The following is a 15,708-nucleotide window of genomic DNA, read 5'->3' on the forward strand; positions in this document are numbered from 1 at the left end:
AGAATGGACTTTATACTGTTCTCGTAGTCCTAGTTCTCCGTCTAGTTTAACACAAAGTCAACGCACAGCAGCAACTGCGGGCTACGAAATGGTCGCAGAAATATGTTGAATTTGCTTTGAATTAAAATGATTCTTTTTATTACATCTATTTACTGTAAAAGTAAGACATTGGATATATTAAAGTAATTTAATAATTATCTTTACCTATAATATACAAGAATATTCCGTGCTCAAACATTTATTTTATTTTTTATTTCCCATTACAACGTACTATTCCATTTTTTTATATAATTTAGAAACAATTATCACTCAACATCTGTATCATCTATCTTCTATATATATATTACGCGAGGCCGATTTTTGTTCATCCCATCAGATCTACAGTTATGGTTCGATTTTAATAAATTATAATATAACATGACACGAATCTAATGACATATTATGTCATTAGATTCGTCTCATGCTACAGATTTGCAATAAGCTCTTAGTTTTTTGATTTTTTCCCGAAAAAGTACTAAAATGTTAATTTTAAAAAATGTAACACGTGACCTTTGTTCCGACTTGAGATTGAATTGAATTCAAACCTATATCCAATGTATGTAAGGTATCCAATCCATTCAAATATTTGTTTTGAGACTGTAACATGCATACACCACACTGTCCACACTAAATATTATATTAAAACACCATAAAATTTTATTATTGTGTTTGACAACATGTCAGACATGTGTCATCCACATCGTACTCATCAAAATGACACATGTTTATTTTATTGTTGCTTTGGCACATAGAAGGTAGGATCCTTTAGAAGTAGCGTACCGCGTGCGCCCGTGAGGGACAGAATTTGTAGCCCACCAGGCCACCATAAACCATACAAATCGGTGGGGAAAAGCATCTATATTTACTTCAAAAAGCACGTACGGCGAGGTTTGTTCTTATGAGGATGTTAAATGATGTCGGATCTTTAAGGTAAACGGTCAGCCAATGGGGTTGGCAACTGTCAAAGGTTTGCAGAGATGGCGCCATCATAGCTTGCCCCTTTTTCTATAAGATTTGGCTTAAAGGGCTGGCATCCAGGGCATTAAAAAAACAAAAATTTGACACAATTCTAGGGATTGACAGCTATCTGTTAATTATTTCGACCGGCCAACCCCATTTTCCGCATCGGTCCGCGCCCTTGGTACAGTGCGGCGTGTGTGCTCGATCGTGTGTAAAAGCCGTAACAGACTACCGCACGGCACCGCGATCTTGGTGCGCTACACCCATAAGTGAGAGCGAGAAAGAGAATATCTCGAAAAACCGTATTGGTGCGGTCAAAATATCTCTTTCTCGCTCTAACTTATAGCTGCGTCCTTAACGTATGTACAGTGACAACCTTGCACACTATCGATACGTGCGCCGCACCGCACCAAGGCTGCGGTGAGGTGTGGTAGTCTCTAACGGCTTTTAAGATAGTCTGTTAAATACGGCTATAAAGCGGCTAACACATTACCGCACCGCACCAAGGTCATTGTGTGACGCACCCATAAGTAAGAACGAGAAAGCAATATCTCTTTCTCGCTCTTACTTATAGGTGCATCGCACAATGACCAGTGCGGTGCGGTAATGTGTTAGGCGCTTAAGGTGGGCTGCCGTACGCCGAGAGCGAGAAAGAGATATTTTGACGGTACCAAGGTCGCGGTCCAGTCGTTGTACATACTTTCAAAAAAGTAAATTAAAAAAAAACTAAATTAGGTTCAAGGGCCTGGCACTCTTTAATAGAGAAAGATAGTCTTATTGCGATTCCTATAAGAAAAAAGAGAAAATAGTGCCATGCTTTATCTTTATCACCGACCGGGCATTTTTTCATGGTCGGGTTTGCTATGATGGCATAACCCGACCATGAAAAAATGCCGAATGAAATGGAGGCGATGGCGAAATACCGAAATTTATAAGAGTGAAAGAGAAAAAACCAGCTAAGTGCGAGTCGGACTCGCCCACCGAGGGTTCCGTACTTTTTAGTATTTGTTGTTATAGCGGCAACATAAATACATCATCTGTGAAAATTCAACTGTCTAGCTCACGGTTCGTGAGATACAGCCTGGTGACAGACAGACGGATAGCGGAGTCTTAGTAATAGGGTCCCGTTATTACCCTTTGGGTACGGAACCCTAAAAAGGATTATGCTGCCATACATGAAACTGTCAATACATGAATATGTCTTTCTCTTACTCCTGGTCGCTCGGTTTCATGTCTATAACTACGTGTATTTATATACTAAGTCTATTATTAGGTCAGAGGGTCTACCGCGAAAACCGAAATTCGCAAATTGCGGGGATCTTTCTCTTTTACTCCAATGGAGGCGTAATTAGAGTGACAGAGAAAGATGCCCGCAATTTAATTGAACTTCGATTTTCGCGGTATAGCCCAGACACGGAATGTCACGGAATGTTTGTAAAATGTTTGTAAACTTCTGTCTCATGAATAATAGGAAAAAGAGAATTAAATATAAATTATACTCTAGCCCTATGAAATTTTAGGCATGAGAGCCAAATGACAAGAAGGCATCCTATCCACGAAATCTTGATTTACCGTATCATATCGCGGTCGCGTATCATGATTTTTAGTTTAGAAAGATGCGAAAAGATTTTGCATCAAAACTAACGATCACAAAACATGCTGGTAGGTGCTACGCGACCGAAATATAATACGCTAAAATTATACAAACGTGTCGCCATTTTATAAGAAACTAGCTTTTGCCCGCGACTTCGTCTGCGTGGAATTAGTAATTTGGGTATCTTAATTCTTAAACAAATCTGCTTTTTAATCCATCCTTTTTTCACCCCCAAATTGGTCCACACTATACATTTCCACCCCATTTTTTACACCCTTAAGGGATGATTTATTGATAGTGACAGCCAGTGATTCATCTGAAGACGTCACATTTCCTGATTTCATTAAGCGTTCAGTCTTAGGCTGCCTGTCCACAGGAGCGGAGCGAGGTGGCGGAGCGATGAGCGAGGAAAAATCTCCGCTCTGAAATTTTAATGAAATTCTATTGCTGGATTTTTTCCCGCTTACCGCTCCGCTCCAGTGGACAGGCAACCTAACTTTTAGAACCATACTCTAGCGGCGTGTTGACGCCGCAACGGGTCTCTAGTATTATTATATTACCACTTCATCCACACTTTTACATCACACTCATCACGCGATCTGGGTTCCGGCAAAATATCAGTGTGCCTTGCTCGAAAGAGTGAAGCGTATAGCTGACACGGCACCCTTTTGCTGTTGCTACAATGCACACAGTGCAAGTCATTCCACTATTCCTGTTGGTGTTATGTCTCTAATATTTATAAGATTTTGTATTATATTTTAATCTATTGTGTATTTTGTTAATTGGGTCTGTTTGACTATATTTCTAAATTATGTGTATTTGCAGCAATAAAATAAACGCTTTATCATATATCTATCTATCTATTTGGAAATAATATTTAGTTCCCATGGATGGTGCGCTATAAAGCGTAGGGATCGTACGCAGGCGCGCTAAGGCTTCAGCCCCCGCCCGCCCAGCCAACGCCAGAACTCGCGCGCGGGCGGCCGCCCCACACCGGCCTCGAGCGCACATGAATCGATACCTAACAATCGAGTGCCAGTGTCAAAACACTCAGCGATTCCTCAAAATTCTCAACTGACATTAAAGGATTCTGCCATAATGACCACGAATTATTTTTAATTTTTTTTATTGTGACCAGTGCGTGTTTACAAGTGTTTGCTGAGTTTTAAGTGAGTATTGTTGTAATGGGATTTGTTTTCAATATTTTGAGATCACATTTGATTCTATTAGACTTATCTCTGAATGAAAAATGGAAGGGATGATGCTAACGACGAGACGACGTGACGTATGCATAATATGTTGGAACGTGTATGAAATAAGATCTGGATTTATTTGAATATTCGTTATTGTCATTTACGTTTTCTAAACATTGAAGTATTATACCATTTTATAATACTTGTAACCTTTTGTACTAAATATTAACTTAGATAATAATAATATTAGTAAAGAGCATGTGCCCTACTTAGCAAATCTAACGGTTTGATAATAACATTAATAACAATTAAACTAGTTTTCATAATATTATCTTCGGTTACCGCGATAGTTACTCATGAAATAAAACTATGAAAACGGATTATATCGCGTATATTGAATTTATAATACATCCCGACGTTTCGAACCCTTTACAGCGTTCGTGGTCAACGGGTGACTCCCACTCTCCAGACTGACTCTCCGGGTGGGTCACCCGTTGACCACGAACGCTGTAAAGGGTTCGAAACGTCGGGATGTATTATAAATTCAATATACGCGATATAATCCGTTTTCATAGTTTTATTTCATAAACTAGTTTTCATTTAAAAAAATATAATGTTTATGGACAAACTAGCTTTTGCCCGCGACTTCGTCGTCTGCGTAGAGTTAGTAATATGGGTAGGTTATTTTTTGTCCAATTTGCTTTTTATCGATTTCCCATACAATCTTCCACCCCCCTTTTCACCCTTAAAGGATGATTTCTGGGATAAGAACTACCCTATGTACCCCTACCCCGGGGCTTAAACTGTACCAAATTCCAACTAAATTGTTTCAGCGGTTTAAGCGTGAAGAGGTAACAGACAGACAGACACATTTTCGCATTTATAATATTATTATGGATTACGCTACTTCTGAATCGAATATTATTCGTTTGTTTCTACTGTCATTATTAAAACGGAGCTTTAAATGAATTAGACATTAATTGATAACGCGTTCATTTTTGTGTTATTAAAAGGCAGTTTAAGCGGGAAAATAAAAGAACAACTGATTTGTGTTATGTACTGTTCAGACAGCGCCTATCAACCACAATGGAGTCACGAATTTGGCCTTCTTCGGCCATGTATCTCGTCGTGGTAATGACTCCATAGAGCGTATATTAGTGCGTGAAAAAGTTGAAGGCACCAGGCCATGTGGTAGATTACCAATGAGATGGACAGACCAGATCAAGGCCACAATTAAGGGCTCGGTTCACGAATGTACTCGGAAAGCTACAGTCCGCGACGAATGGCGCCGTAACCAAGATCATCACTCATCGTGAGTCACAATGATGACCACGCCCACTCTCGCAAGAGTGCACCGACTAAGAAGAAGATGTACTGTTAAAAAGTTATTCATTAGGTACAAAAAAAGTCCAGCTGCTCAAACATCTACATATACACTCTTACGCCTTGACAATAGAGTTGCGTTTAGATTATTGAATACCCTGTTCGAATCATTATATGAAGGCAACTGTCATAATCTTAAACATACTGTCCCATTTAATTTGTCAAACTGGAACACCAGTCACAACGCAATGCGCAATGCAACGCCTGACTAGAATGTCTGGAATACCTTGAGAATATTATTGTAGTAAATAAAAGCTTGTATAGACCTGTAGCCATTATAAATATACTATAATAGCAGAGAATATGGAACAATGACCGCAAAAGTTATGCTCTTTTGATAATATGTTATGGTATTAGGCTGCAAATGACGCGTAACAAAAATAGATTAACATAAGCGCTTCCCAACTTACGAAGTTGTGTGTAGTCTTCGAGCAACACCGGCTTCCTACGTACACGTCGGAAGGGAGGAGCCCAAGCGATATCTTAATTAATACTTACCGTACAAATTGTTTTGACATTTTTGCGGGGGGGAAACGTGCACACAGTCGCACTTTTCACTCACTATATACAAAATCCTATTTGTAATGATGATACAAATACAAAGAAAATGACAAACGTCAAAGACAAATCTTGCACACCTTGATCTCTTTTGGTATATGGATGAGTCACAACACACACCGCACTAGTTGTGTGCAAGCCCAGTTGGGCATGTGCTTCGGCAGAGGGGAAATAGTGCGATTGCCGACTCCCTTCCCTGTGTTGCTCGAAGTGTGTAGTATATAAGTCTGTAGTAGAATATCTTCAAACAATTTATTTAGATTTACCTTAGCAAAGCTCTTCAGTTCAAAAATTACTTTGTATCATATGTAAACATATAGCATTAATAATAAGGACACTACAAACATGACTATATATTTGATTTGGTGTGACTTCGATTTGGGTTTCACCAATCATTTACAAATCCGTAGGCTAGGGCTCCCTTTGCACGGGTCAAAAAGGTTTGTGCCCAATTGCTCACAGACTGCCTCCCACAGACTACGCATGCATGCATGGATCGTTAAAGAAAACTTGTATAACCGCGCATAACAACCCTATATTCCATCCGGAAAGCTATTCTAACTTAGGTACAGATGTACGTGATTGCACAAGAATACAGTGTATAATAAAAGGTACCACAGGGTTGTTAAGAATGGTCGGTAGGGGAACGAGATTAGTAATTATAAGACATATTACTTCTATACAAAGCGATTTTGTTATGTTTGACCATACTCTGAGGGTTGAATACGCAAAAAAAAGCTGCTGAGTCATAGTACCTTTCGGCGAAACACATTTCAATGTTTTCTGTGGAACAGCAGATTTTTTGGTTTGCTTTGTAGTAAAAAGCACCTGTTCCACCATCAAAATTTCCAAACAAAAGTTCCAAATCACATGTTCACTATGACATGACCTATGTATTCACTCAGAGTACGTATGGTCGCTGGTCGCCGCATGCAAATAATGTCGATTTCCTGGCAACCTCATACTTTGCATTCTACGAGCGACCCGGAGAGCCGGCAGTGTGTTATTGCGCCACAAGAATCTCTATTAATGTCTCTAATCGATGCGCCGTCTAGAAGGTAATCTGTGGTTGTGCCCGACGTAGATTGATGATCATTGATCGTATTATTACCACCGTACGTTATTATCACCGAGAACAACAATCTTGTTTCCATAATGAAAACAACAGTTCTCTTTATGTCTTGGACTGAATATTTTCTTAAATTACTTTCAGAGGCCGAGCTTTATTTCTATTTATGAAAAGTACATGCTAAATTACATAAGTAGTTTAAAAAATAAATAGATTAGAACACATTCACTGCCAGCGACCCGCCAGGTGGGTTCTCTGTCCGTAGGCGCTTTTCATTATATACGGGTTTTCCCGTATTATCGCCTACGCTACTTAGCTCGCACTGGCATTGAATCCTAAGGCGCTGTCAACGCCCAATGTCCTTGAAATTGATGTTACTTAAGCAGTTTTTAAGAAACACTGTTTTAGTAAAGCAAAAAAAAATGTAAATATTCACTATATTTCAAATGCCGTGGCCGTACTCGATACATGATTGAACGGAATCGACTCGATGGAAAATAATTGCAAAGATTTGTCTTAAAATCACCATTAAACAGTGAGTATATGTCTTTATTTTTAGGGTTCCCTACCCAAAGGGTAAAAACGGGACCCTATTACTAAGACTCCGCTGTCTGTCTGTCACCAGGCTTCTCATAAACCGTTGAAATTTACCTAGACAGTTGAGTAGAAATAATATGAAAATTCCCATTTCTAACACAAAACTAGGGAGTACTTTAAATAGAAATACCCGAATGTCGTATAAAGTAAATACGTGGTAATCTTAAAATATTAGAATCCTACTTTTATATTGGATTTGAGTTTAATAATCACCTTATTGTCTTCAAGGAGCGAATCTTTCTTCTTTGTTTCTGATTACAATTATTTTTGTCTTAAAAACCTACCTATTTACGTTTTGCGAGTGACTGCACTTGATATATGACACCGTAAGATTGTAAACCGTTCAAACTGTTAGTTTACACTCTAACGATGGTTAGGTTACGTTAGTTTGTAATCTTTCTACTGCCAGTTTATAATTTAACTATCTAGCGAGATTGTAAACTGATGGGCGCTTGCAATTTTACGGTGACATACATATAGGTACACAAATGCAACGGAAATTGCTCGAAAATTAAATCTTTCTCTCTTCAGTCAACATCCGTCTCCTCCGCTATTGCGATATAGCAAATTATATTTTCGAAGCTACGCTTACGAGATCTGACCAGTGATACCGGACGATATCGGCCTGTCAGGTGTTCGGAACTGTCAAATTTTTGTTCTAACTCACAGGCTGATATCGTCCGGCGGACTGATAATCAGTGGGCCTCTGTACTTATATTATACCTACAGAACTAGGTTGAGAAAACCACTATCAAAGTATTAAACTATCCGATTTCAGAGCGCATTCAAACTATAAAAACGTACTTATTATTGATTTGTTATCTATTTGTTATGACTCGCAGCTCGCAGCGCATCTCACTCGCAACGGGGTCCCTTTGTTTGACATAATTATTGAAAGTTATAATGTAATGATTGTCATATTATCATTAGTCATAATTCTGAAACCGTTAACTTTTCAGGATTTTCCTCGGGTTATCCTATAGATAGGTTAGGTTAGGTTTGTTTTATGGCAATCCTGAAAAGTTACGCTTTTCTGAGAAAAACCAAATTATGACTAATGATAATATGACAATCATTACATTATGACTCAATAATTATGTCAAACAATAGAGACCCCACTCGCAACAATACAATATAAGCGCAGCTGAACAATGTCAAAAGAAGATCAAATTGATACCAATCTGAAAGTTCGAACCGGCCTCCTAACCTAGCGAAAGTATTCGATATAAAAACAATCGTAACCAAGTAAAAAGAGGGTAAGACATGTCTCTCTTTACGCCTCTCTCGTGTACCTGGTTTTGTATAAAAATTACTGTTTAGGGAGGCAACTATCCCCCGACAGAAACAAAACTACTCATTGAACCATATTATCGAAGTTATCATATTTTATAATTTATAATCATTTATACGGGATTTTTTTTTTTGGGTTCCGTACTCAAAGGGTAAAAACGGGACCCTTTTAATAAGACTCCGCTGCCTGTCTGTCCGTCTGTCACCAGGTTGTATCTCATGAACCGTGATAGTTAGAGAGTTGATATTTTTCACAGATTATGTACTTCTGTTGCCGCTATAACAACAAATACTTACTAAAAACAGAATAAAATAAATATTTAAGTGGGGCTCCCATACAACAAACGTTATTTTTTTGCCGTCTTTTTGCGTAATGGTACAGAACCCTTCGTGCGCAAGTCCGACTCGCACTTGGCCGGTTTTTTCAACCCTAAGCCAAATTTGGCGAGGTGAATATATAGGTCATGCTAACCAACTTTTACTGGGACCAACCCTGAAACGCGAAAAATATTTTGGCTCTCAGACAAAATGTATGAAACAGCGATTCATGAAATCGTTTCTCCCATAGTAAAAATTGCTCAAGTACAAGTATGACTTATATATTCACATCGCAGAATATGGCTGAGGGTTGAAAAAACACCCTGTAAATGATAAACCCATCAAAAACATTACATGTAAAAAGATGCAAGTCTCGCAACGCAGTTCTTCTACTACAAAAAAGTTTTGAGATGTAATGTGAAACCAAGTCGGTTATTTTAGTCAGTGCCAGGGGGTGTTAAAACCGTAACAATATTAGATACCTTTATATTTTTAATACACACATATAATGACTTGGCAATCGCACACAATGCTTTACTTGTACTCGTATGTGTATTGCTCAAACTGCATGTCATTAGGGCTAGCGCTATTGTCAATTAGGATTATTTTAAATCGTTGACGAATTATCCTTATGTCATGGACTATGTAGTCATGCGAGACGTATCAGAGTGGCGACTTAGGAGTGACCGTCCATGTTAGAAACGTACACCAAATGCGCGCCACGCCATCTGGACGCACTCCAAACGCTCCGTGATTGTGCAAAACTACGTCCATTTTTATTCAGTTTGCATGGTGCTGCAACCATAACTATGCCCCTATGTTTGATTTTTTTGTATGAAATATGTTTTCCGCTCCTAATTTTTACAATAATCAAAAAATGTCAAAAAGTATGTAAAAATATTTTCCATAATGTCAATACCCAGGGAGGAAAATGGGGACTACGTCTGTATGGAGAAACGGCCGTCTTCTTTCCTCTTAATGCCGTCAGTCCTTTAAAATGATTTATTTTGTAGTCACGTTCTTGAGACATGACTACGTACGTATTCATGGATAAATAATGTGCAATAATTACTCTGTACAAGTAATGAGAAGCTCTTGAAATGCGCCAACGGTGGATGCTCAATTGCCCTACATTCCCCACCCGACCACAAGTATGCCGCGGCATTTCTAATTGATTTCCTTGAGCACGTGCCGGAGTATTGTACAAGGTACTGCTTTTACGTAGTTCGAAAAAAAACGTAATGTCAAGGAATTTGATTTCTTCACGCGCTTCTATGTTATTTTTAACTGACACGTTCAATAAAGTTGGGCGATAGATAGGTAGATAGACCAAGACAGGGAAACACTATTCATGAGTCTGTTAATGTTGATTTGCCATGCCACCATTATCTACTGACAAAACTGGTTTGTAAGACTAATAAATCACTGGGTACCTCGTCACGTGTAAGACTCCGTGTTGTAAATCCCCCCTTTAGCCTTCAGAGTTCTTCACTGAATTGTATGCCTAAGTGTTTATATAAAAAAACCGGCCAAGTGCGAGTCGGACTCGTGTTCCAAGGGTTCCGTACATTACACAATTTAAATAATGTATATTTTATGTGAAACATGAGTGAAATGTCTTTAAAAAACCCGTAGGGGTCGGATCAAAAACTATGTAATTAAGTCCGACTCACGCTTGACTGCACATTTTTAATGGGTTTTCCTGTGATCTATAGGTACCCCCCAAAAGTTTTCCCGTGTTTAAAATTCATTTGTTTACGTTACATATCTTGTTTTTGGGTCCCTTGTCTTTGGGTCATAAACTTACATATGTATACCAAATTTTAACTTAATTGGTCCAGTAGTTTCGGAGAAAATAGGCTGTGACAGACGGACAGACAGACAGACAGACGCACGAGTGATCCTATAAGGGTTCCGTTTTTTCCTTTTGAGGTACGGAACCCTAAAAATGATTGTTAGATATAGGTACTTTTATCGCATTGGGTTCATCCTGCAATGTTAATTGTATGTGAGGAAACGAAATTAAAAAAATACAGATTATATAGGATATAGAAATTATATAGGATACAGGATTTTCTAACCATACTTCGCAAACTGGCTCATTTGCATTACGCATTTTTTAGACAATAAAAAAGGGCAAATCTAAATTAGGTATATGGCCAACCGATATCATATATCATAGTCTGATTTATGTTTTGTCTAAATTACCCGTTGCCCTCTAAAAGTTAGATCGAGGTGACCATAACTATTGAAAACTATAAGAAATTGAAAAAAATATTACTTTTTTGTTTCAGGATGAGAGGAGCCAAGGCAATTTATCTGATCCTATTTTTTGGTCACCTTTCTGCGTTACCGGATACGATAAGGATTGGTAAGGATTTGACTTGGATATTTCTAGCACGTAGGTATGTTATTAACTTTATACCAGTGTGGCTACCACCAGTCTTATTGGCAATTGTAATGTAATTTGTTCATCAACTGACCGAAAGTAAGTATCTTTTAAATTTGAATAAAACAATATAGGTATATCAATCAAGAAATCAGGCCTGTAATGTTGTAAAATACGTGGGTAGGTACACCAAAAATACTCGATTCATAATTATTACTTCGAGGAACAATAAATCCTTTTATTTAAACACCCTAAAGTAGATGTGATATTCATGAAATACTGTCAAAATTAATTCTTAGAATAAGTACCTAATATAGGTGTAGGTATCCTAATGGTCGATGCTGACATCTGCAATAACGATATGCTGAGATTTCTGTTATGTAGGTCATAGTTATGGTACTTATGGTATAGATGCGCTAGCAACAATATCAACAAATATAGCAATCTCACATCTATGCCGTATATCGACGTGATTGCATACTGTGGCCTAGTTCAATTAAGGGTTTCACCTCGGAATGAGAGATAATAAGCTAGAAACTTGTATATATCTTCGTTATGACGTATTAAAGGTTCTCTTAAAAGTCGACGCATATATCGTGTGTGCGTCAGTAGTTATCATAAGATCATAAGTCATAAAAATCGGGTTTTCGCGGATATCTGAAATACATCATCTGTGAAAATTTCAACTGTCTAGATATCACGGTTCATGAAATACAGCCTGGTGACAGACGGACAGACGGTCGGACAGCGGAGTCTTAGTAATAGGGGTTTTTACCCTTTGGGTACGGAACCCTAATAAAACATGCAAAGCTTTGAAAAATCAGGTCTTTTCTGAAAGTCTATTTCAAATGAACGAAACTTCACAAAAAAGATATGGCTTCCTAGTTAGCGTCCTTGGATAGAGAGATAAATGTATACGTTTTTTTTGGTTAAAAAAGTTATAGATATTCATCCAAACCAAGGTTTACCTAGATTAGGTACCTAGATATTTCCTCTTGTAAATGATCTTGGTTGAGAGCAGACTAAAGTTATGTTAAGTGAATTAGTGAAATAAAAATGCGTTTTTAATATTTTCGTGGCGTAGTATTTTTCAAGTGTTATACTACGACAATGCGAATGCAATTGGGTACCTGTGATCAATGTGGAACTGTAAAAGCTAGTTTGTGTTATGTCGTCTGACAATATTTATTCTTTTTCATATCTCATGCTCTGAAAGTGGGTCGTTGTTGTTCTAAAAAGTGCGCAGAAAGTAATACGTTTCTGCTCTAGTGCAGAAAAGTGGTGTACTCCTCTGCGTCCCCGTCCCCCGAGCAACTGGGTGGAAACAAAATTGAAAAATAGTGTCTTTATTCCCCGCCTGTAATTGTAATGCCGGTAATTGTTCTAATTTTACTAATCCCGCATTAAATCGTTTTTTATCAAAAATTATGTAAGCAGATTGTTAAAATAAATTATTCTTGATTTCTTTTGTTGAATTGTATTTACTCGATTTTATAAGGGGGGAACCAAAAGGAATACACTAAAAATATTTTTTTAAACCTTACGCTTCCGTAAATGAGCAAAGGCAGAATCTTATACAGCCACAGTTAAACGTTTGTACGATATTAAATGGGGTTTTAAAGTTATTTAGCACTGAATATATATTCATGAAAATAAAATAAAATATAAATTAAAATTGCTTATTTTATTCATTAAATTGTTATTTAATATTTAAATTTCTTTAAAAAATACTTTTATTATGTTGCCTAAATGACTGGGATGCCATTGACTATTGGAAGTTTTAGAACTAAAAAATAAAAAATTAAAAAGCTAGAGTCAATCCCGCTGATTTTGATACTAATATAATGAACAAATCATTTTAAAATTACTGCAGTTTGTTGAAATATGTGTGTTTTTATAAATATTGCAATTTAAATGTTTTTCGCTAGGGGTTATTTATCTTCACATATGAAATGTTTATTAGGTACTAAAATTACTGATTTAGCAAAATTGCCTTGTCTTGTTTGGGTTCCTCGCATTCGATATGAAAAGTAGAGTGTTTAACTCGGGTGAAAGGCACCATTTCCGTCTCGGACTATTGGCGCTCTCACTACGTTCGAGCGCCAAACTACCTCGGCAGAAATGGGTGCCTTTCAACCCTTGGTTAACAATCTACTATTACGTATTCTAGCCATCGATTTTGAATCGATGATTCTAGCACAGTCGCGCAGTAGTGAGCACATTAGCGTTATACTAGATCTAGTGATAGTGAGTGATGTTAAATTGAGATTGAATTGACATTTATTTATGTAATTGTAATTGGCTTAAAACTTTGGGCGAAGGTAAGCCAATTTGAAGGACGTTAGCAATGCGCTGAAACGAGATGGTCTTATGCATTTTAACTGAATCCATTAGATGGCTTAACGCATCGCGCGACGCGTCGCTTTGTTACGTTCCCATTAATTAGGATTACGATCATGGTTAACCTATGTGTGGCAGGTGGCCTGTTCCATCCTGAAGATGACAAGCAGGAGGTAGCGTTCCGCTACGCCGTGGAGCGCGTCAACGCAGACCGTGCTATTCTGCCGCGGGCCAAACTGCTTGCGCAGGTTGAGACCATCTCGCCGCAGGACAGCTTCCACGCTTCCAAGAGAGGTAAGTTAGAACCATTTACATATTTAAATACATAACTAATTTTTGTGTGTCGATAATTGCTCGACACGTTGATCTCTATACCGAAGAGCATCAGAGCCGTATGTATTAGCTATCGAAGCAGACAACTGTAGTCGGCTTAGGTACGAGTTTTAATTTTTGTTCAATTACTGGAACAAATAGAACTTAGAGTAAAAATAAATTAGACAATTTTGGTAGGTACGAAACAGAAACATTTACTGTACCTACTTCGTACATATCTAACGAATACCTAGGTATATAAATTGAAAATAATAGAATGAGGGAAATACTCGTAAAATATTGCCACACTTAACGTATAGTGGCCCTTCTATAACTCAGTTATTATGGCAAACGCCATTTCGAGAAGAAAGGTCTAAATATATTTTTCGTTTGAAGGATAGTTTACTCGGGTTTTTCTAAAACGATTGAGGTGCGGGAAAACCGTTTAGCGTAGAAGTAAATTATCTTTGAGACATATCTCTCCCTTAAACATAAAATATAATTTTATGGTATTCTGCTCAGGTTAAACAGGTATTTAGCACAGCAAAACAGATCTAGAATATTTTTGATATACATATATAAAAACCAGGTAAACCCCTACAAGTACTGTTGTTTGTAGGTAAGCATCCAATTTAGCGAGAGGGGTTGACGGGATGACCAACTCTTTCTTTTGAATACAAAGTAGCTCGGGAAACTTTTTATGAGCCTATTTCTTATACAGAAATTTCTGACTAGGTATTTACTCTTTTGCAAAAAGTTATTTCGAGACTTAAGCTCGTCCAATCCAACAGCGAGATTATGAATAAATATATTTTCCGCCATATCATACTTCAATAGGTATCTTCCGAGTTGTTTCACACATTTCATCATTATAATTATAGTTTTTATCAAATATAAATATCAAGAGAAAGAAGTCTGAGTGTAAAAAAGTATCTCCTCATAAGTGATGGCAAAATATACATCCATCATCCAATTTTCTTGAAACTGATCAGCTTATACGCATAAATTAACTTCTTGCTCGCAGTATGTCACCTGCTCCGAAGCGGGGTGGCGGCCATCTTTGGTCCGCAAAGCGCCCCGGCGGCAGCGCACGTGCAGTCTATCTGCGACACCATGGAGCTGCCCCATCTAGAGACCCGATGGGATTATCGCACTCGCCGCGAGTCTTGTCTCGTCAACCTCTATCCGCATCCTGCTGCCTTGAGCCGGGTATGTATGCTCTACACATTCCTGGGACACATGGTGCTACGCCCCTGACCTGGTGGGACTACCGTACGCACCACGAGTCGTGTCTCGTCAACTTCTATCCTCTTCCTGTTACCTTGAGCCTAGTATATATGTCACGTGATGTATGCAACAAATAAATTACTATAGACACAATGTATATGTAGATGCTTAATTGAGATAAGGCGGTGCTTATAATCAGTTTACATCATGATTAGGTATTTTAATTGTAAGATGCCGGACATGATTTTTTCTCATTTCATTTTACTTGTCACTAACAGGCTTATGTGGACCTGGTAAGAGCGTGGGGTTGGAAGTCGTTTACAATCGTGTACGAAAATAGCGACGGTCTAGTTCGGCTTCAGGAGCTACTGAAAGCCCATGGGCCTTTGGAGCTGCCGGTCGCTGTGAGGCAACTGCCGGACTCACATGACTACAGGTA

The 15,708-nt window shown here is 38.1% G+C and overlaps 1 protein-coding gene across 3 annotated transcripts in view; it reads left to right on the plus strand.

Moving 5' to 3' along the window:
• The first annotated feature begins 3,460 nt into the window (after nucleotides 1-3,460).
• LOC134744542 (glutamate receptor ionotropic, kainate 2) overlaps nucleotides 3,461-15,708 on the plus strand; it is a 29,997-nt gene continuing 17,749 nt past the window's right edge. For all 3 annotated transcript variants that reach the window (XM_063678361.1, XM_063678363.1, XM_063678362.1), the window contains exons 1-5: nucleotides 3,461-3,762; nucleotides 11,296-11,372; nucleotides 13,869-14,024; nucleotides 15,067-15,251; nucleotides 15,548-15,705. In XM_063678361.1, the coding sequence (XP_063534431.1) occupies nucleotides 11,297-11,372; nucleotides 13,869-14,024; nucleotides 15,067-15,251; nucleotides 15,548-15,705 (575 nt within the window). In that variant the 5' untranslated portion in view covers nucleotides 3,461-3,762; nucleotide 11,296. The remainder of the gene's footprint in view (nucleotides 3,763-11,295; nucleotides 11,373-13,868; nucleotides 14,025-15,066; nucleotides 15,252-15,547; nucleotides 15,706-15,708) is intronic.

The sequence above is a fragment of the Cydia strobilella genome, chromosome 10, assembly GCF_947568885.1.
Source record: "Cydia strobilella chromosome 10, ilCydStro3.1, whole genome shotgun sequence".
NCBI lineage: Eukaryota > Metazoa > Arthropoda > Insecta > Lepidoptera > Tortricidae > Cydia > Cydia strobilella.